At 40.4% G+C, this 22,712-nt stretch overlaps 1 protein-coding gene across 5 annotated transcripts in view; it reads left to right on the forward strand.

Moving 5' to 3' along the window:
- FOXJ3 (forkhead box J3) overlaps positions 1 to 21,561 on the forward strand; it is a 157,416-nt gene extending 135,855 nt beyond the window's left edge. For 4 of the 5 annotated variants that reach the window (XR_004440907.1, XR_004440908.1, XR_004440910.1 and 1 more), the window contains 6 exons: positions 3,059 to 3,233; positions 6,721 to 7,137; positions 9,040 to 9,141; positions 9,512 to 9,703; positions 16,237 to 16,343; positions 18,279 to 21,561. Coding sequence is in view for 1 of the 5 variants with exons in the window: in XM_033226864.1 (XP_033082755.1) it covers positions 3,059 to 3,233; positions 6,721 to 7,137; positions 9,040 to 9,141; positions 9,512 to 9,703; positions 16,236 to 16,343; positions 18,279 to 18,394 (1,110 nt within the window). In the remaining 4 variants the exon portion in view is untranslated. Of the gene's footprint in view, positions 1 to 3,058; positions 3,234 to 6,720; positions 7,138 to 9,039; positions 9,142 to 9,511; positions 9,704 to 16,235; positions 16,344 to 18,278 lie in introns of all 5 variants that reach the window. The other variant, XM_033226864.1, reaches the window with a different exon arrangement.
- Positions 21,562 to 22,712: the final 1,151 nt, after the last annotated feature.

The following is a 22,712-nucleotide window of genomic DNA, read 5'->3' on the forward strand; positions in this document are numbered from 1 at the left end:
GCAATAAAAAATATATGCTGGAATGAGTTAGCTCATACCCGCAATCTCAGTACTTTGGGAGGCTGAGGCAAGAGGATTGCTTGAGACCAGGAGTTTGATATCAGCCTAGCCAACATAGTGAGACCCCATCTTTAAAAAGTGAAATAGCCAGACACTGTGGCATGCACCTTAGGAGGCTGAGAAGGGAGGATCACTTGAACCCAGGAGTAATCATGTCACTCCACTCCAGCCTGGGCGATAGAACGAGACTATTTCTTTTTTTTTTTTGAGACGGAGTCTTGCTCTGTCGCCCAGGCTGAAGTGCAGTGGCCTGATCTCGTCTCACTGCAAGCTCCGCCTCCCAAGTTCACACCATTCTCCTGCCTCAGCCTCCCAAGTAGCTGGGACTACAGGCGCCCACGACCTCGCCCAGCTAGTTTTTTGTATTTTTTAGTAGAGACGGGGTTTCACTGTGTTAGCCAGGATGGTCTCTATCTCCTGACCTCATGATCCGCCCGTCTCGGCCTCCCAAAGTTTTTTTTTTTTTTAAAGAAAAAAAATATAGTTTAATAACTTTGGATTATATTAGGTATTAATCATCTAGAGATGATTTAAAGTATATGGGAGGATACGTTATATGCAAATATTACAACATTTTGTATAAGGGACTTGAGCATGTGCAGATTTTGTGTTGTAGTGGGTTGGGGTTCCTGTATCCAATCCCTCGCAGATACCAAAGGACTGCTGTATCTAGATACATTATGGCAAATTTTAAAATTTCATAAGTGGTTACCCATATAAATACTATGACAGAATAAGTAAGTTTATATATAAAGAAACACAAATCAGACCTCCCCTTTCTTTTTCTCTCTCTTTTTAGATACAGGGTCTTGCCAAGTGGGCCAAGCTGGTCTCGAACTCCTGGCTTAAGCAATCCTCCTGCCCTGTTGGCTTCCCAAAGTGCTAGGATTACAGGCATGAGCCACCATGCCTGGCCTCAGGCTTCTCTTTGATACTGCTAAATGCCAGAAGATAATGGAGCATTGTATGCAGAGTTTTGAGAGAATGAGTTTATGTCCAAATTTTAATTCATATATGAAGGCAAGAGAAAGACTTTCTTTGATATGCAGAGATTAGAGAGTATCCTGCCCTTGTTTTCATGTATCTTTCCTGAAAAAAATTATTTACCCGTGATCAAGATTAATTAAATTAAATAATAATGACAAAGTCAAGTTATAAAACAATAGTTGGAACATTGAAGCAAATTCAGCAAAGATATAATGATTTTAAGTTGCTTTTTGAAGTAATTTAAGTGTAAAAAACCTTGACCAAAAGAACGCAAAGAACACAGTCCAGTATCACAAAGCATTATAAAACGACAAATTTAAAAAGCATGTATAGAACTAGATGACAGAAGAACTAACATGTTCGTTATGCCAATAAATGTAACAGGGTTAAACTGCCCTGTTTAAAGCGAGACTTTGTAGACTGCTTTTTTTGTTGTTTTTGAGATGGAGTCTCGCTCTGTTGGCCAGGCTGGAGTGCAATGGCGCGATCTCAGCTCACGACAACCTCTGCCTCCCAGGTTCAGGCGATTCTCTTGCCTCAACCTCTCAAGTTCCTGGGATTACAGGCGTGAGCCACCACACCTAGCTACTTTTTGTATTTTTAGTTGAGACAGGGTTTCACCATGTTGGCCAGGCTGGTCTCGAACTTCTAACTTCAGGTGATCTGCTCGCCTTGGCCTCTTAAAGTGCTGGGATTATAGGCGTTGAGCCACCACGCCCGTCCCTGCTGTTTTCTTTCAACAATAAGGTGTCAAATAGTCGAGCATTCCCTAAGCAACAGTGCAGTGGCAGCTGCCGATTGGGTTTATCACACCTATATAGTTTGATCCTGTAAGGCCACAACGAGCCCACATGGATTGAGATAGTTTTATTACTTATACAGACAGTATAAACCAGGTTAGCATGGTGTCAGCTCCCTACATCCCACATGACAGTACTAGATGACAGAATACTCGAGTAGTAGCTCACTCTGTAATAGAGGAACAAATTCCATAGTGCAGCTAAGCAGTTTTATAACCTGTAGCTGTACCCTAAGGGAGTAAGGCAGAAAGTCCCATGCCTCACTCAGCCAGGGAGGTAGATGAGAAACTGTTTCTTGGCAACCTCTTGCAAAATAGAAAGGTAGATGAGTAACTGCCCTGTGGCCATCTCCTGCAAGACATGAGGGCAGATGAGAATTTTAATAAATAAAACCACTTGTTCCAGGATAATCTCAGCTCACCAAGGCTTAGGTCATCCTGCCATGGAGCCTTGCCTACATTGTTTGTGTGGAGATGTGTAAGGACACTAGGGTACCAGTGGCGGAGCCATTTTCTTATGTAAAAATTCATATTTTTCCATGTTATTGCAGACTCCTTATGAGCATTATTTTTAATGGCTACGTAAGTTTCTAGTCAGTGTTCATACATTAATTTTTCAAAACACTAAACAAATGGTAGTTTACCACCTTTTCATATAGTACATAGTCTTTAAGAAATATAGATGATTATCTTTTATTGATTTTATTTCTAGTTTTTCTGCTTTTAAAGATAAGTTTTCCCTGGAGATGAAGAGTTAGGCATATTTAAGCTCCTTGTTGCTTTGGGCAGAGCCATGCATCTGACTCATAGTACTCACAGTATTTGGGTTTGTATACTAAAAAATAATTGAATAAATGAAAGAAATGTTAGTAGTTTTATAGTTTAGTGGAGTTTGAGATAAAATAGCTTCTGTAGAAATCATGATTGAAGATTCTACAGAAAGCCTAGAAGGATTCTAGGCCTAACTCATCACTTACTTATATAATCTAAGGCAAGTTATTTAACTTTGAATTCTTTTCCTTCTGTGAAATATGGAGGTTGGGTTAGACTTCTGCAGTTCTTCAAGATTCAGTTTAACTGTTTTGCTTAAGACAGAAGAGTTATTTTCTTTGAATTCCAGTGTTGGCACTGTTTTCAGTTATATATTTTATATAACAAGCCAGTCGTAATTAGTAGAGAGGCTGAATTAGTTGTGTTTTCTTTTAATGTTAGGTGACAAGCCATCCAGAATCGGTCTCTCAATCATTAACTCCTCAGCAGCAACCACAGTACAACCTTCCAGAAAGAGACAAGCAACTACTTTTCTCAGAATATAATTTTGAAGATCTTAGTGCCTCATTTCGGAGCCTTTATAAGTCAGTTTTTGAGCAGTCACTTAGTCAGCAAGGTGAGTTTTCTTAAATCCTTTTTTATGACAAAGTTTTATTGGAAGAAGGTTTTTAAATTCTTTCACATGGCAGCTGTTGTACTCTTAATCTTAGAATATTATCATCACAATAAGAATTGGATAATTAGGCCGGGCGCGGTGGCTCAAGCCTGTAATCCCAGCACTTTGGGAGGCCGAGACGGGTGGATCACGAGGTCAGGAGATCGAGACCATCCTGGCTAACACGGTGAAACCCCGTCTCTACTAAAAATACAAAAACTAGCTGGGCGAGGTGGCGGGCGCCTGTAGTCCCAGCTACTTGGGAGGCTGAGGCAGGAGAATGGCATAAACCCGGGAGGCGGAGCTTGCAGTGAGCTGAGATCCGGCCACTGCACTCCAGTCCGGGAGACAGAGCGAGACTCCGCCTCAAAAAAAAAAAAAAAAAAAAAAAAGAATTGGATAATTATATTTTGCCCTTTGTGCCTTTAGTATGTTCTGTTTATATCATAGCACAAAAATGGCAGATAAATTTTATGTTGCATGCCTACTTGTTTACTAGTGTCATCCAGGAGCACTGTGTTAAAGAATTCTGACACTGCATCTATACCATATGGGAATCACCACTATAATTAATTAGTGATATCTGGCATATGAAGTGTTTGAGTGGTGAATGTTGCACCACAAGAATAGACGTGCCTTGCTTTTGGTCTGACTGGTATTAGTAAAAAGATAACTATCGGAATGTGGTAGCACCAAATTTGTGATTTTGAGTGTGGCACTTAGAAGTGAATACATCAGCTACTAGTAAACTTTGGGTCATTGTTTTACGCAATATACGTAAGTCAGATTTTAATATTAAAAGTGACTTTAGTTAAGACGCACCATTATATCTCAACCAAATGCTAGATTCTTGCTATAATGTATTCTCGTCCCATTAACTGCTGGTTTAATTTTAATCAGAGAGTAAAAATGTCACATCTTTTCCCCAAAGATGACTAGTCAGAAGTTGTTGGAAACTCTACTGTTGAAGCATTTCCTAATTACTTGTTTGTTTGGCACATTAACTATTTATAGCCCATGTTTTATTCCTTTCCTGCTGCTATGTCAAAGTACCTTAGAATGGGTAATTTATAAACAACAGAAATGTATTTCTCACAGTTTGGGAGGTTGGGAAGTTCAAGATCAAGGAACCAACAGATTTGGTGTCTGGTGAGGGCTTGTTCATGGTAAATGGTGCCTTTTAGCAGTATTCTCACATGGAGCTGAGCACTGTGTCCTCATGTAGCAGAGACATGGAAGGGCAAAAAGTAGCTAGTTCTCTCCATCCCTTTTGCAAGGCCCAATCCCTCATTACCTCCTCAAGGTCCCACTTCTTACTACCATCACCTGGGGGTTTAAGTTCCAACATGTGAATTTTGGAGGGACACATACATTGAAACTGTAGCACCCCAATCCAGAAAGTTTATATGTTCACAGCAGTGAACAAAAATGAACAGAAATCCTCGTCTTTATACTGTTTGCATGTTAATACTTACTTTCAGTTAATGTTAATGTTATATACTGTTACTTATATTGATGAATACTGATCATGTGTATGTGAAATGGCCTTTTCTGGTTAGCATTTGAGTTTAAAGTAAGATTTATATGTTTGCTCAACTTTTAAGTTTTTTATCTATAAAAGTATAAAAAGGACTAATAGAAGAGTTTGCTAAGCAAATCCAGCCTTGGTATTCATAATAGAAAAATAAGGGCTTTGAAATAACAGTGATGACAGTTTCTGAAGCCCATAATTCCATTCCATCACACTATTTAAAAAAAAAAAAAAGCATCGATGGGAATTCTGGGTTCTAGTCCAGGTTCTGCCATTAAGTCAACTGAGTTAACTTCTCATCTCTGGACCTTAGTGTCCCCATTTGTACAATAAAGAGGATTGGATTAGATCAGTGATTTTCAGATTGTTTTCTTCAGAGGCCTCAGCTTTTGTAAAGATCTTCGGGACTGCTGGAGGAGAAGTGTGCAGATGCAGAGGTAGACCTAGTAAGCTTCCTTCCCCAGCTTCAAAAAAACAACTTTAGTATACTTATCAGTTTTATATATTGGGCTTCTAGAGAGATATTTTGCTTTCTTTTATTAAAAGCAATTTGAGATTGAAAATGTTGATACAGATCAGACCTTGGTTCCCTTGTAAAATGCTAGGATTTTATTAAAAATTGATAAATTACTGCTTTCTTTGATCTTACAATAATAACCCTATAGATTCCTTATATGTGACTATTTTCTAGGGCCCAGGCAAGAACTTTTATTAACTCTTCTGCCTGTAAAACTTGGTAGCTTTTAAGATTATCTTGCAGTGTACTCAAATACAGTTTTACTACTAATTACAAATACGAGAATAATTTTATCTTTTTAAAACTTGGTTATTTTATTGATTGATATTATCTTGTGGTATTTTTTTTTTCATTCAATAAAATTATTTTTATGTTTGGTTCAGCATAACATTGCATGGGCCACCCTTTGGGATTTGAAAATTGTCTAGTTACATAGAACCAAATGTTGCAGTAAGATTATCTAACTACTTGCAGACCAAACAAAAATTATCCTTAATATTAAGCACTTTTGGCTTAATCATCATCATGGCAGCTAACATTTATAGAGCTCATCCTGCAGCTTATACCTTCACTATGTAGAAAGTAAAAAGTTCCTCTTCAAAAGTTTCCCTTCTTGTTAAAGAATAAATCATAAGTGTTAGAAATAATAGTTTCTTTTAAAAACAAACTACCTTTAAGCCTCCTTACTTTATGCTAATAACTCTTTGTTGGGCCCTATCCTATGTAGCTGTTAAACATGCTCACAGGCACCTAGTACATTCTATATCCTTGTACCTTAACCAAAATATTTGTGCTGGAAGTGCTCACAGGCACGTTCCAGCTCGCAGCCTATGCCCCTTCCCTATTTGGCATAAACAACATCTTCTTTTCCTTTGTCTTTCCATTACTTTTACCTGTTTGGAAAAGTTTTAAACTGTTAGCCAATCGGGTTTTAGTTTAGATTGTGCAATCTTCTATCAAAGCCTTGGTCTTTATGCCTACAGAGAACCATCCTGAGTGTGACCCCAACACCTTTCCCACTTTTCGCCTAACATTTACTTATCTTTCAAGACTCAATTCAGGCACTGTCTTTAAAACAAAGGCTTTTCTATATATTGAGCCTCCTCCTAGCTGAACAGACAAGGAACAGTTTTCATAATCCTCTATATACTTTAGTTTTAGTACTTACATTGTTGGTCATAATCTTGTCTTTCTCTTCCGCTCAAGGGTGGGGAATTATATTTCTTCTCAATAACCACAGAGCCTAGTTTGTAGTGGATGTTGCATTAGCACTTGTTAAATTGAACCAGTGTAGCTCCCTGGCATCATATGCTTTTATGTTAATAATTTTACAAACGTTTGTCATAAAATACAGCTGAAATCTGACCATAAACGATCTTGCTCTCTCTGACTGTTTTTAGGTTTGATGAACATCCCTTCTGAATCTTCCCAGCAGTCCCACACTTCATGTTCCTATCAGCACTCTCCCAGCAGTACAGTGAGCACTCACCCACACAGCAACCAAAGCACCCTGTCCAACAGTCATGGCAGTGGCCTCAACACCACAGGCAGTAATTCGGTTGCACAAGTCTCACTATCTCACCCCCAGATGCACACACAGCCATCTCCACATCCTCCCCATCGACCTCATGGTTTACCACAGCATTCACAGCGTTCCCCGCACCCAGCACCACACCCACAGCAACACAGCCAGCTCCAGTCTCCTCACCCCCAGCATCCCTCTCCACATCAACACATACAGCACCATCCGAACCATCAGCATCAGACGTTAACACATCAGGCACCCCCACCCCCACAACAGGTATCCTGTAATTCTGGTAAGTTTTTGTCTCCTGGCTTGTGTTTGGCTAACTGTGAATTAGGATCTGTCCTTTATTATTTGGAGCTCATGTAGTATATGCTACCAAAACCTCTTTTCATCTGTTTCCTTTTGTGTTTCCTTGCTATAATCCTATAGTTGTAACTCATTTAATTCATAGACTGACCTGGCGATTTTCTTGATTAAAATTTATTGTGGCAACATAGGCAAACTCAGCAACCCTTGCAGGTTTTGATTTTAACTGTTGTTTGTAATTTAGATACATTATCTTACATTATCCTCCCAAATCAAGTGTAGATGACCACATTTTATATATAGGAAAATGCAACTAAAAGAATTTTAAGTAATTTGCTTAAGATCATACTGTGGTAAGTGGTAGAACTGGGGTTTGTATTCTGACATGTCTGACTTCAAAGCTTATAACACCAGTTATTCTAAAAGAACTAAAATTAGCAGACATTTACTAAGTGGGTAGGGTTTGCTTACCCACTCTCTGCAGAGTTTGCTTTATTTTCATTTGCCAAGTCAGTATTTATTAAAGGAGCCTCCTCTTCCTCTTACCCACAACAACAAATTAGTCATGGCAAGTGTCCTCGTTCCTGGTCATAATTTCATTTCAGTTAACCTTTTTCCTACCCTGACCTTTTGACTACCTGAGTTGCGTTTACCTCAGGAGATCGGGATTCTAGTACTGCTTTGGCTGTTGTATTACTAAGTGACTTAAATCGTATAATTCCTTTGAACTTTGGTTTCCTTATCCATGAAGTTCTTCTTGAACTAAAGGATCTGAGTCTGGTAGACTTGCATGTTCGTGGCTCATTTGGGTATTAGTTTAATCCCCTCCCACCCCGTAACAAATTTCTTCCTAAATTATGACTTGCTTCATGGCAGGGTCATGTTGTCTGTAGTTGATTGTTTATTTTAAAAATCCATAATTGGCAGAATTTTGTAATCAAGTAGCCGGTAGTTGATATAGCCAAGAGATGCCTTGATGTAGCAAAAGCAAACCAACCAACCCTTTTTATTGGTCTTTATCTTCATCCATCCAGGGATGATCCTAGAAACAGAGTGGCTTGACAGCAGTCACTGAATGGAGAATTTTCTTCCTCTATTCAGCACTGCTGTCTCATTGAGGGTAACTCTTGCTGCATGGCCTCTGACTAATGACTGGTTTGCTGACATACAGATTATGGAGTCTTAAACTCTTCTGATGTCATACCAGAGGATACCATTTCTAACTAGAAATGCCCTGACGTGGATTCATCAGCATTTCTTACAGAGATCTCACTCCTCTTCCTTCGCTAACTTGGCAGGGGGACTGTGTTAAATTTTTTTCTCCCAAGATTGCCTTGGAAGAAGCATTTACTCTTACTGTATGATCTGATCCACCTGCCTTAAGTCATTGCATTAAATAGTACTGTGTATTGCCTCTAAATGAGAACCTGCCTCTCTAAGTTCTTTTAAGGTCATAGCAAGACAGGAAAATGAACTTTATATAGGGGAAAATACAGATTTGCATGACATTTCCCACCTGTTCATTTATTGGTACTGTAATGTAAAGAGCAGTCTCAGGTTTGATATTACTAGATGATGTGGCAGTTTGGAAGCTGCCAGACTGGAGGTTAGAAGACCTGGGTTCAAGTCTTAGATTCATCATGATAACCTTGCTAAGTTATGTCACCTCTCTGCTTCAGTTTCTTTTATTTGTAAAATGGAGAGAAATAATACCTTTCTGCCTGTCTCACAGAGCAGATTGCCCAACACATGATATAATGAGTACAAATCCCCTTGTAAGACTGGACAAGAATCAGCCAATTTCAGGAATAGGGCCAGCTCATCATTTTCCCTTATACCCTTTCACCATCCAGGAATTAGACTGTTGTCAATATTACTTTTATAGGTGTTTCAAATGATTGGTATGCGACACTTGATATGCTAAAAGAAAGCTGTCGAATTGCCAGCAGTGTTAATTGGTCAGATGTAGACCTTTCACAGTTTCAAGGTGAGTGTTGGTTCTTTTTGACATATAACCAAATACACATGATCTGTTTATCTGCTAGATTATAACTTTCTTTGTAGTAGAAATAAACATCTTATGTAGCATTTCTTTTGCAGTTGGTAAAATTCATAATGATTTTGGCCAGTTGGTATAGCAGAGGGTCACAGACAAGTTCTGAAAGAAATTTGGCCACATTTAAAATAATTGGGCTTTGAAAAACTTAAAAAGATCATTCTTCATTGCGTGGGCAAATCACTGCCATAAAATGGAGTGAGTGGAAATTTTGAGGGCTGAAAAAAATTGTATCTTGCTATTTTCCTTGCAATGTTTATTGCATAACTGTGCTAACATATTTTTAATGCTTTCCTCATAGGTCTGATGGAGAGTATGAGGCAGGCAGATCTCAAGAACTGGTCTTTAGATCAAGTTCAGTTTGCCGATCTCTGTTCTTCTCTTAATCAGTTCTTTACACAAACTGGCCTTATTCATTCACAGAGTAATGTTCAGCAAAATGTTTGTCATGGTGCCATGCATCCAACAAAACCTTCCCAACACATTGGAACAGGTATGGGATTCATTATCTTCTTGATTTTTCTCATTTTCTCATTCATACGAAATGTAGTAACTGTCTTAACCAACTTGGTTTGCTGCTAATGGTGACAGTTATCTGTTTACAAATTTTTATTTATAAGAAATGAATGAAAGCAAATAATTTATATGTAGGGTATATCTTAGAAAAATTGAGGTAAAGAGACTGTATGTTCTTCTGTTGTGATTTATATGATTGCTTTATTATTTACAGTTAACTGTTGTCATTAACCTTTTACTAAGTTATCAAACAAGAATTAAATATCTTGGAGATAACTTATGTTTTTATATGACGTAATTATGAAATTATATTAATTTAAATCTGTACAGATCTGCAATGGAAATCAGCATGTCTTGTGTATCTCCTAAGAATGTTAAAATTCAACAATTCAAAGTGTTTGAAGAGTGGACATAATGGAAAATAGTCTCACTGATGTTTTACTTTAGACCCAAAATCTTTCCTATGTATTTTTTAAATCTCGCTTTCTTCTTTTATTCTTTAACCTTGCAGCCATGTCTTCTACTCTTGATTGCACTGCCCACATTTTTCTATAGGAATTTCATATCCAAGTTACTTCTTTCTTCATTTTAATTCCTTACCTTCTCTTATCATCAAGTTTATTTCTTTTCTGTATGTTATATTGATTTTACATTTTATGACAACAAGCTCTCTCTTCTCTATCCTGAGTGGCTTCCTTTAACCATTATTCTATCTTATTTCACATCTTTCATCCACCCATGGTTTGAGTTTATTCAACTCAAGCTTATCAGTCTATGTCTTTCTTTTCATGAAATCTTTATTTCTATATCCTTTGATGTAGTGGAAATCTATTATCTTTTCTTCCACCTTGAATAGCTTACCCTGCCTGAAACTTTCAGTCACTCTTTGATTCTGGTGACCTATTCATTCAGTGAATTATATCCACACAAGGGCCTCATTCAGTCCCCTGACTGATTTCTCTCTGTGCCAGAGATAATTTAGTTTTTGATAACTTTTTAGCTTCTTTGTCTCTCTCTATTAGTTCTTTTTGGTATCTTTCTGATATATATTCATTTTTAAGCATCAAGATCTCTATAATTCAGGTATCCTCACGTGCCCTTCTTCCATTTCATTTTTAAAATATTTTCTTGCAGATGGACAGCATGTCTTCTTTGTTTCTCTCATGGGTTCTAAGCCCATACTTTGTCCCTTTCAGGATATATCACTTTCAGTTTTTCAGCTTGCTTTAAGTTCTTAGACCAGGTGTACCACCTCCCTCTGTTTTTTGTCCCTTTTTTCTCCTTTCCTCTTTTCTTTCTGTATTCATCCAAAATTGTTGCTTCTAAGTGCTGTCATGATGTTCACTTCTTTGCTAACTCCACCTCTAACCATTTCAGTCAGCCTCAAAAAGTACTAAGTGAAATTAAATAGCTTACGTATATATCACTAGTCTTGTGTGTTTGGAGGTAAGTACCTGTGTTGCTCATAGATTGTTGCCTCAGGCAGGACAAGTAGAAGAAGTTATGGGTCAGTCTTAGAAGAAGGCAGTCTCGGCCAGGCGTGGTGGCTCATGCCTGCAACCCCAGCCCTTTGGGAGGCTGAGGCAGGCTGATCACCTGAAGTCAAGAGTTTGAGACCAGCCTGGCCAACATGGTGAAACCCCGTTTCTGCTAAAAATACAAAAATTAACCGGGCGTGGTGGCACGTGCCTGTAATCCCAGCCACCTGGGAGGCGGAGGTTGTGGTGAGCCGAGATCATGCCACTGCACTCCAGCCTGAGCAACAGAGGGAGACTTCATCTCCAAAGAAGAAGAAGAAGAAGGCGGCAATCTGAAAAGCCAGTGTACATGTTAGCCAGTAGCTCCCACGTTGTTGAATTTCAGTTTTGTGCCCTAAGTCTGTAAGAAAGGTCTATATGTACCTTATGGTCTTGGAACTTGGTAGTTTTGTCATGGAAAAAACACTGTTTATCTGCTGCTGTCCTCTGTCAGAGAGTACCCAGGCACTCCTGGATTCTCTCTAGACTGAGATCCTGAGTTATTTTCCTAAAGCCCTTTGTTCCTAGACTTCTGTAGTCATCTCTTCTTGAGCCTTGACCTTGGTTATTTGTTCTGGTGTTCTGAGATTCTGTTAATTTTTTCTGTTGTCTCTTTTGTCAGGGCCCTCCTCCTCTCTAGGGTCCCAGTGACACCTTTGTGATTCTCAGTGCTACCCTAGTCACAGCCTGTCAAAGGTAGAAAAACTATAGTTTTTCTTCAATGTTTATTCAGTTCTTTCTACTCTCACTCCCCTTTTGTATCTTCCTTCTGACTCATGCCTGGCAAGCTGTGTTGGCCTCTGACAAGTTGTTCTCTCATCAGTTATGGTGCTCCAAGTATTCATCACTTCATGCCTGCAGATATCTGTTCACAAATATTCAGATTTTTTTTTTACATGTCCAGCCTTCTTCCTCTTGTTTTAAGTGTCTTTCTGCCATTCCTTTTTTCTCTTCCTTACATCCCTGTATATCACATCCATTCAGATCTTTCACTTCCCTCATCTCTACACCCCAATAATTCTTTGTCGTAATTTCTTAGAAGTATAGTCAAGAGGAGACTTTCAGAGAGCTGTTGATTTTATCCCTTTATTTAACAGATAAGGACATTTTGATCCAGGGGGAGAAAGTGACTTGCCCAAAGTTGTAAAATTCATTTAGGTGTAGGTCTTGAGTCCCAGAATATAGTCTCTCCGTTTCCTTAAACCTTTCCTGTTATTCCTGTTTTCAGGGACCCTCTTTTGGTGAACACCTCCTTGAGCTTCCTATAGACTCCAGAAATTGGTGGTGTAGTGTGCTAGTGTGGAAGGGAGAAGGGGAGAAGGATGTTATAGAACACAGTCTATGACATCTTTTCCTAAATCTTTTTACCTGTGGTTATAATTTGTTTATATCTTCTGGCTGAACTATTGTAATTTGATGTTTTGCTTAAAGATCATTAAATATAGGTAGGGATGCAGTCATTGAGTACCTACTAGACACCTTTTCTGTGTCTAGCTGGGTATTGGGCACTGAGAATAAAGACATGACCCCTGTAGTAGCTTTTGTCTCAAAGAGTTCACAACCTAATGGTTGAGACAGGTCTGTCAAGAAATACAATATGTTAGGGGGGCTTCTTAGGGAGGCCGAAGCAGGTGGATCATGAGGTCAGGAGATAGAGACCATCCTGGCTAACATGGTGAAACCCTGTCTCTTCTAAAAAAATATTTAAAAAATTAGCCGGGCATGGTGGTGGGTGCCTGTAGTCCCAGCTACTTGGGAGGCCGAGGCAGGAGAATGGTGTGAATCCAAGAGGCGGAGCTTGCAGTGAGCCAAGATTGTGCCACCACATTCCAGCCCAGGCGGCAGAACGAGACTCCTTCTCAAAAAGAAAAAAAAGAAAAAAGAAATACAGTATGTTGAGGGCTACACTTCTCCATAGGGTATAAGTGCAGTAAGAATTCAGAGAAAGGGGTACATACTTCTCTTGGAAAGATGAAAATTTTCCTAGAAGACAACACATTTAAGCTGGACTTTGTAGGTTAAGTGGGATTTTGCAAGACAGATCAGATCATGTCATGTCTTTTCTGCTCAGAACCCTCCATCTTTCTCAGTAAAGACCAGTGTTGTTACTATGGCCTATATGGCCTATACAATCTGATCACCCATTATTTCTGATCTTGTCTCCTGCCTTCTCCCCTCCACCCTGTGCTCCAACACTACAGGTCTCCCTGGTGTTCTTTGAACACACTAGGTAGCACACTCTACCTAACCAGGGCCTTTGTAATTGCTCTTCCCTCTTGTTCAGAGTGGTCTTCCCTAAGATAGACACATGACTCATTTTCTCATCTTGTTCTCTTTTTTTCCTCAAAAAAACACCTGCTCAGGGGATGCCTTCCTTGGTCATCCTATTTAAATGGCACCACTACTCAGCACTCCTTGTTCTCTCTCTCTGCTTTTATTCCGTAGCATGTTACATACTATTTAATTTACTTTGTTTGGCTCTACCCAGCATGCCCAAGAATACACTCCCGAAAAGCAGAGTTGTGTTTTTTCATTGTTGTATCCATAGCGCCTCGAGCAGTGCCTGAAATCTTTGGAAACTGCATTGGAAGTTAATTTATTACGTAGAAAATTCAGGCGTACACTCATTCAGACTCTATATTGTGAGAATATGGGAAGAAATGAGAATTAATGGGAATTTCTGTATGAAAATAAAAGTGTTACGAATATGATGGAATTTCAGAAAGTTAAGACTGTTTTATGTAGATGTTTATTTATTGTCACAATCCTGTAATTCTTACTCCCCTCTGCCTTTAGGAATTATGAAACCATAGAAGAGAAGTGATAAAAGATTAATTCCCAATAAAAATCAGTTTTACATTTTCATTATGACATGAACTCGAAAGATGTGTAGAATGAGAGCTAAGGTTTTGAAGGACAGAGACAGGGAAGTTGTAGCTGTATGAGTGACCATATTACTCTGAGTGGTGTGGCCCGTCCAGCTTGGTGCAGTCTTTAGAAAGTACACTAGCCGTGCATGTGAAGACCAATCAGCATTTGGAGACAGGATTCTGTCCTGCGTCACTTGCACCAGTATTAGAGCTGTAGTTTAGTATAATGTTTCTCCTCTTTTTTCTTTCTAAATCATCAGTATGGTCAGTCAATGAAAGAGCTCAGTTCTGACTATAAACTTCACTGATGAAAGGCATGTTATCATGGGAGGCAGGGACGGGGGTCAGAAGTGTTGGATTCTGGTCCTAGTTCTCTCTCATTTCCTCTGTTCCTGTTTCCCTATCTACATGGACAGAGGTAACGTCAGATTAGATTATCTCTGAGGCCATCTCAAGCCTGGATAGTCTGGCTTTCCACTGGAGGGTAAAGACTTGTGAGCAGCCAAATACAGAATGCCTTACCTTAATAGAAGTGGAAGATTTTTTCCACTCTTTTTAGTTTCCTCTGGGAAAATGATTATTGTTTTTTAGTTTCATTACAACATTACTAGAATTCAAGTGTAATTTACATGAAATATTAAATAACCTTAGGGAAGTAGCCTTTCCAGAATTCCAGATGTTTCTTACAATGTGAACCACTTTTATAATCATTCCTCATGAGTTATTGGGAGAGGGGTCATGTTTGTTCTCTCTCTCTTTTGTATTATGATGTAACGTAGTTGACATTTTGGAGGTGTTAACACTTGATGTCTCCTGTTAATGAAAATATATTAAGAACTTTCTGAAATAAAATTTGAATGAGATCGATGGTCCCCATTCTCACACTCCAGAATAATACTCCCCTCCCCACTCCCCTCTCTTTTGACAGAGACTCACTCTGTTATCCAGGCTGGAGTGTAGTAGCACTATCTCGGCTCACTGTTACCTCCATCTCCCAGGTTCAAGCTACTCTCCTCCCTCAGCCTCCTGAGTAGCTGGGACTACAGGCGCATGCCACCACGCCCAGCTAATTCTTTGTATTTTTAGTAGAGACAGGGTTTTGCCATGTTGGCCAGTCTGATGTCGAACTCCTGACCTCAGGTGATCTGCCCACCTCTGCCTCCCAAAGTGCTGGGATTACAAGCCTGAGCCACCATGCCTTGCTCAGAATAATACGTTTTTAATCATCATTGCTTGATGTAGGTCTTTTACCGTGTGCAGATCTTTACTGTTACTTTGTGCTTCCCAGGCACAAGGGCACACATGGTTAGGCCTGCTTCAAGGGTGAGAACATCAGGGAAATAGCGAATAGGTGGTGATGTAGAAAGAGTCCGTGAGTGGCTGGGTGCTGTGGCTCATGCCTGTAATCCCAGCACTTTGGGAGGCCGAGACAGGTGGATCACTTGAGGTCAGGAGTTCAAGATCAGCCTGGCCAACATGGTGAAACCCCATCTCTACTAAAAATACAAAAATTAGCCAGGCATGGTAGTGCATGCCTGTAATCCCAGCTACTTGGGAGGCTGAGGCAGGAGAATCGCTCAAACCCGGGAGGCAGAAGTTGCAGTGAGCTGAGATTACACCACTGCACTCCAGCCTGGGTGACAGAGTGAGACCCTGTCTCAAAAGAAAAGAGTCCATGAGTTAGGAGATCTGGATTCTAGTCCTAGCACTGTCAAACTAACGTGTCTTTGGGCAAGTCTAGTTAGCCTTTCTGAGTTTCAGTTGCTTCATCTGTAAAATGGGTATAACAATCCCTGTCTTGCCCTCCTTTGGGGCTTAGTGGGAGGGTCAGATGAAGTAATGGATACAAAAATACTTTTGAATTGTAATAAGGTATGTGACAGCAACAATAATAGACATAACTTGCCTACCAGCCTACAGTTAGTGGCAGTGCCAGCATTAGTTCCAGTGTGTTCACACCCAGCCCGGCACCCTGTTCAAAAGGCCAAGACCACAGTTATCTCATCTAAAAGGAGTAATATTTTCTTCCTCTTTTTTCCTCACTTTACCTGCTTAGTTTACTTTCTCCATTTGTTTTATTTGTGGTAACATATTTTCCCTCTTTCTGCTTTTAATCTGATTAGGAATTTGTACATAGATTCTAGGCAAAATCTCCCTCCGTCAGTGATGCCACCCCCTGGTTATCCTCATATCCCACAGGCACTCAGCACTCCAGGAACAACGATGGCAGGTAATGTGTGTGTGGGGGTGTGTGTGGGGGTGTGATTTATTACCCAGAGTTTAATATTGAGAAGCGTTAGCTTTCCCAGTGGTGAATGAGGCGGCTTCAAGGAGAGAACCCCCTGTTAAGAGGGGCTAGGGGACAATGTCTTGACAGCCACTTGGCACTAGTGCTAACGAAGGGATTCAAGCATCAGTTGGTGTTTAGACTGTAGGACCTGAAGTCCTTTTTAGCCCAAGATGCAATGATTCTACTTACTCTAGTTATTTTATTGTCTTGCCTCTCTAAGAAGTCCTGGGGTCACAGTTGAGGGTGCTTGACAGGACTTTAGCAGGTTTTAGGAACCTACTTTATTAGCTCCTGTAGATTCTGCTTCATTCATTCTAATGGAGTTCCCACAGCTGTAGTTTCCAGGGAAGTACCTCGTAGAGTAGGTAAATTTTAGGAGTTAACTGGTTCATAAACTTTTTCCGCTGGGTTCTTGAATGCAGGATACGTTTCATTTAGCCAGGGGAATACGGCACATTGTTAGAGCTGGAAAGTGTCTTAAGGATCCCTTAGGATAATGGAGGCTCTGAAGGAGAAATGCCTTGCCCAGGCCACCCAGTTTAGTGAGTGGCCAAACCAAGACTCAAGCCCCAGTGTCTGGATTCAGAGTCCATTGTTTTTCTCAACATACCACACAATCCTTTACTTAGGCTCTTTGAGGAAAAGACATGAAGGTAATGGGGTTGAGGGTAGAATTAAAATCTTGAAGAACTGTGTGGTAGACAGCAGTGAGGAAGGAGTTGGGACCAAGTGATATGTCCTTTGCTGAAGGGGGAAGGAATGTTACTGTTGTGAGTGCTTACTAGTAAATTGTCAGTAGCACCGTAAGGTGGATAAGACTCTGGAGCCAGAGTGCTTGTGTTTAAATCTTCATGCTTTGCCACTTAATGGCTGTGTGATGCTAGGCAAGCTACCTAACCCTCCTACCTCAGCTTCCCTGTTTGTACAAGGGGCTAATAACACTACCTAGGTCCTCGAGTTGTTAGGATTAAATGAGAATTGTGTAAATTAGTGCCTGACCCACATTAAGGAACTTTTTTCAATGAAGGCATTTCGCCTATATTGAGATATGCTGAAAACCTCAGCATTAAATAATTGTACAAGAAAATATTTCAGGGCATATGAGAAAAATGAGTAGCAGACTACTTGAAATTTTGTAATCAGAGTACTAGAAAAATAATCCAGTTAAACTTCCACAACAGTTAAAAGGATATGTATAATTTGTAATAAAAGAAAGAATTCTACAAGTAAATATCAACCTTTACTTTTAAAAAGCAGCTGGTTTAGAAGGGGGTCTGTCAAGATACAGTAACAGCACATGGCCAAACCGGTGCAAGAAGAGCATGGGAAGGTGGGCATTCTGTACTCAACTGTGGTTCCTCCTGGCTTCCTGTGTTCCCTTGTTGATGTTCTCTGTGTTCACTTGATGTTACTTGGTGGCACAGAAATTAGCTTGCTGGGGAAAATTCAGTATGACATCATTGGTGCACTGCCATCATTATCCTGTTTACCATTCTCATGGGAGCCAATTCACGTTACTGAAACAACGTATTAGAGCAAAACAGACTAAGAGCAGTGGCTACATTGGCACTTTTCTTGTGTCTTCCTTACTGCAACCTGGTATAACGGAAGGAGTGTGGGTCAAGTGAACTGACCTCAGATCCTATCTTTGCCCCCTACTGGTTGTGTGACTTTGGGTAATTTACTCATCCTCTTAAACCAATACTATCCTCTTACCTATAAAATGAGGATCATAAGAGCCACTTTTTGAAGGCTTATGGTTGTATTAGTGAGATAATGTGTACCTGGCATGTAGGAAGTACACAGTAGGGGTTAGTTTATTTCTTACTTTCTTCTCTACCCAAGTCGCTGCTAATATTGCCTCTTTCCTTCCAGGCCATCACAGAGCCATGAACCAGCAGCACATGATGCCTTCCCAAGCCTTCCAGATGCGGCGCTCCCTGCCTCCAGATGACATCCAGGATGACTTTGATTGGGATTCAATTGTGTAGGGCTTGTTTCTGCAAGACACCAGACCCTAACGTTACCTTTCTGTGCAGTGAAGGGAAAGGTTTAAGAGAATCCAGTTGAGAAAACAAACTTGCTAATCACTTTACCAATGTTATCAAAATTACTTTTGAAGACAATCAGAAGGATTTTAGCTGGATAACTTACTGCTTTTATCTGACCCGAACAAGTACTACATGTTTGTCTCCCTGCCAGCTGCCCTATGTAGCTCCTAACTGTTGTGTGATTTGGACGGCTTTTTGTGTATTTGTGTCAGTTTGATGTTAACCACAAGTGCCAGACTGATTTTTCAGACGGAGCCTATTTTGCTGCAAGCAGTTTATATAAAGATACATATGTGTAAATATATGTACAAAAATTACTGAAAGGCTTCAGTTTTTTCTAATTGGATTATTATGTCTTGAAAGGAAAGTTATTGTCAGTTTTTATTCCTTGTTAGGCTATTTTCTGCAGGATGCTTTTAACTGATGTAGGAAACTGAAAGGAAATAGATTTTTTCCAAAGCCAGTTCCCCTTATTTAATCTTTTTTAGAAATGTGGGTAATGAGTTCTACCTACTAAGTCAAGGAACCCAGGATTTGAGACTCTCCAACAATCCATAGGGGCATGTTGCTCCTGAGCAGCATGAAGAGCTGACCAAATTGGTTTTGATGCTTGGGGGATCATAGAGTATTTATGTCTGCTTTTCTAAATCTGTGTTATAACAGCTCTAAAATTTGTTTGGTAAGAAGTTGAGCATTGCTTGCTCTTTAACCACATCAGTGCTTCCACATTCATCTATGTATTTATTATTCAGAAGTGTTATTTTAATATTTATTGCTACCTTCTGTGAATGCTCAGCTCCTATTGGGTTCATTAAGGAAAAATGTGTCTGAAAGCACAGAATTACTTTTTTTTTTTTTTTGAGGTGGAGTCTCACCCTGTTGCGCAGGCTGGAGTGCAGTGGCGCGATCTCGGCTCACTGCATCCTCCGCCTTCTGGGTTCAAGCAATTCTCCTGCCTCAGCCTCCCGAGTAGCTGGGATTACAGGTGCACACTGCCATGCCTAGCTAATTTTTTGTATTTTAGTAGAAACGGGGTTTCACCATGTTGCCCGGGCAGGTCGCAAACTCCTGAGCTCAGGCAGTCTGTCTGCCTCAGCATCCCAGAGTGCTGGGATTACAGGTGTGAGCCACTGCGCCCAGCCCAGAATTACTTTTCTTGATAAGAATTTACAGACAAGACACTCAGAGAGACATTGTGTCATTCTCTATCATCACTCCTTTTACCATGTGAATAGATTTCTCTGTCTTGGCATTCTTGCTAATTCAGACTTATTAGTTAAATCGGATTTTTCTGGAATTTGAATCAGATTCCATTTGGGCAACAATAGCAGGGCAGTGTTTCTAAAGCAAGTTTCCCCACTCATCTTCTAGGTTGTCTTGAAAGGAGGATAGAGCCACTTAAATTTTATTTGCTTCAGTGTTTAATGTAGATATTATGTAGCCTGCTGTTTCTGTTGTCCTGTGTGTCTGTGTATGCATGACATTTGGTCCCTTTCTTTGAAATGCAGCCCACCTCTTAATGGTTTTTTTAGTGGTGGTGGTTTGTTTTGTTTCATGTTATATCAGAGTTTGCATGGACTGATTATCTTAGTTTTATGATAAAACTAGAAGAAACGGGGTTTTTTTTTTTTTGGATGAATAGATTTTGAATTGATTCTTTAAACCAAAAAAAGTGTCAGTTCTAATGGGGAAAAATATTCCATCAAGTCAAAGAGTAGTAACTGCTCACTGGTTGCTTTTTAGCATCTCTGGTCTTAGCAGCCATGCTAAATCACTTTAATTAGCCTTGGTGATTCTATGGTTGAGTAATCTCTACTTGAACTAAACAAACATCTTTTGTTTCTGTGTATGTGTGCTGTGTGTGAGAGAGTGTGCCTGCGCGCGCGCGCGTGTGTGTGTTTTAATGAAGTGTTGCCTTGAATGAATCACTGGGAAGCCAGCCATGGTAAGGGCTGGTGAGGTTGGGGAGAAAGGAAGAGCTTTATGTTTCTCTGTTGTTTGGACCCTACTTGGCATGAAAAAGGAAGCTCAGTTCCAGCCCCTTGGATCAACGAAAATCAGAGGATTCTGGAAAGGCAGCCAACTTGCCCCTCTTAGAAGGATCAGAGGCAAGATGAGATGGCAGCCTGCAGAGTAAGTGCTTGAAAAAAGAGGGGGTGATTTTCAATGGTTTGCTTAAGTCACTGTTTTCTAGACACCAAAATAGCTGTTTTGAAACTGTTTTAATTGCTTGGGTAGCAATGTGCACTTTAAACAATTTGGATATTGGAATGCAGTATCATACTGAGTGATTTGAGTAGAACCACTGATGATGATTTTATAAATTGTGTGAAGCGAATTTCCCATTTGGCAATCATTTACTGATTTGCAGTGATCAATATTTTTATGAGAATTTAAACTTACCAAGAACGGCCATGGAGGCAAAGCCTTCACCCAGACCCATCCCACTCTCCTGTGATCCAGGTGCTCTAGGAGCCCAGGACAGGCGTTTTCTGTGGGCCCTGGCCACAGACAGGGTTACCTGGTGAGGTGCAGAGAGTCCCTCTAGTGGCCATTTCGCATGGTAGTTGCTAATGCAGAACAAGTTCTGTCTTGGGCTTAAATTGACTGAAGACTTTAGGGGGAAAGAACATTAAATGCATGTAAACAAATGGGGGTACTCTGTCCAGGAGAATAATCCGACTGGCATTTGTGGCAGTTTTTGAAATGTAAATGTATTCATGTGTGTTCTTGTAAATACATGTCTCTCAGATGTCCTTTGAAGTGGGAGGGAATCAATCCGGGGATAATTTCAAACGGAATAGAGTATTTTGATATTGTTCATTCAGAGGGTGATGTGTACATATCTATATTGTATATATGTGATGAAAATGCATTGGCTTTTTGTGCAGATACAACCTGCTCTCTGTACTGCTGTTGGACAGTGTTTTAATGTTTCTACAGTTTTGCTATTGCACGATTTCATATTTTGCCTCTATGATGAACGGCAACCATTCTTTGTAACTGTTTAGTGCTGTAAAGAAATATTCCAAGTGTCATTAGGATTGTTGCTGCCAGAACTGATATGCATGAATGGCACTTAAAATAAATATATTATGTTAACTCTATTTACAACACTGATTGGTCTCCGTCGTTTGCTGTAATTGAAGAAGTGAGAATGGAGCTAGTCCAGGTGCAGAAACCCCACAGCCAGGACCCCAGAGTCCTTGGGGTCACTGAGATTGTGTCCCTTGCGTTACTACCTGAGAACAGTAATTACTGCCATTTAGTGAGCATCTCATTAGCTCCATGAACTTGGGGAAGTCACTGGATTTCCCTGGGCCTCATTTTCCTTATTTGCAGTGCCAGTACAATGAGGATAGTATCTGCCTCCCAGAGTTGTAGTGGGATTTACATAAATTAGTACATTTAAACATTTAGAACAGCACATGGGACATAAAGCATACTGGTACTCAATATGTGCCAGGTGCTGTGCTAAGTAGATACTGTGGTCCTCCTTTTACCGACATGGGAACAGCTCAGATAGAGGTATAGAAACTTGTCTAGATTATTTAGTTGGCAAGTGATAGAGCGGAGGTTTGAATCCAGGTCATTTGATTCCAGGCATCATGTTTTTTACACAATCCTCTCATACTTCGTGAGGGAATTCCCCTCTCCCTACCCCCTGCCCTTGCCCCCTGTCTTGTCCCCAGCACTGCCTTCCCAGAGCTATTTCCAAAAGGTGAAAGTAGGGCTTTACATTTGCTGAGCACATACTCTGTGTCAAACCCTCTCATGAGAAATCCAGAGATGAGGAAGCCACAGTTCCTGCCTTTACGGGGTACAGACTTGCCCAGTACAGGTAGCAAATGCCAGCCCAGGGAGGCTATTCTGAAGGTATGCTCTGGTAAGGCAAGATTCTGGTGGTGAGGAATGAGGTCGTACTGAGGACTGGGGCAGTGGTTTAGGAAGGGCTCCAGGTATGGGCTGCTAAGTTGAGTCTTCAAAGGGTCCCAGACAGATGGGAGGAGGTATTGCCATTTATACCATCACCTTGAGCAAGCCATGGGAGCTCCCTTAGTGTGGGGGTTGTGGGTTGAGGCGGGAGAAGTGCCGGGCTGCTGGTCAAGAGCTGAGCATAGCAATTCTGTGAGAAATGCTGTCCCCACTTCGCTGATGTGGAAACAGGCCCGGACAGGCCAAGCAACGGGCAGACCAGCCATGTGGCTGGAAGTGAGATTAACCTGGAGTCCCTCCCACTCTAGAAGGGGGACCTTTT

Source organism: Trachypithecus francoisi, unplaced genomic scaffold (genome assembly GCF_009764315.1).
Source record: "Trachypithecus francoisi isolate TF-2019V2 unplaced genomic scaffold, Tfra_2.0 Lachesis_group12, whole genome shotgun sequence".
NCBI lineage: Eukaryota > Metazoa > Chordata > Mammalia > Primates > Cercopithecidae > Trachypithecus > Trachypithecus francoisi.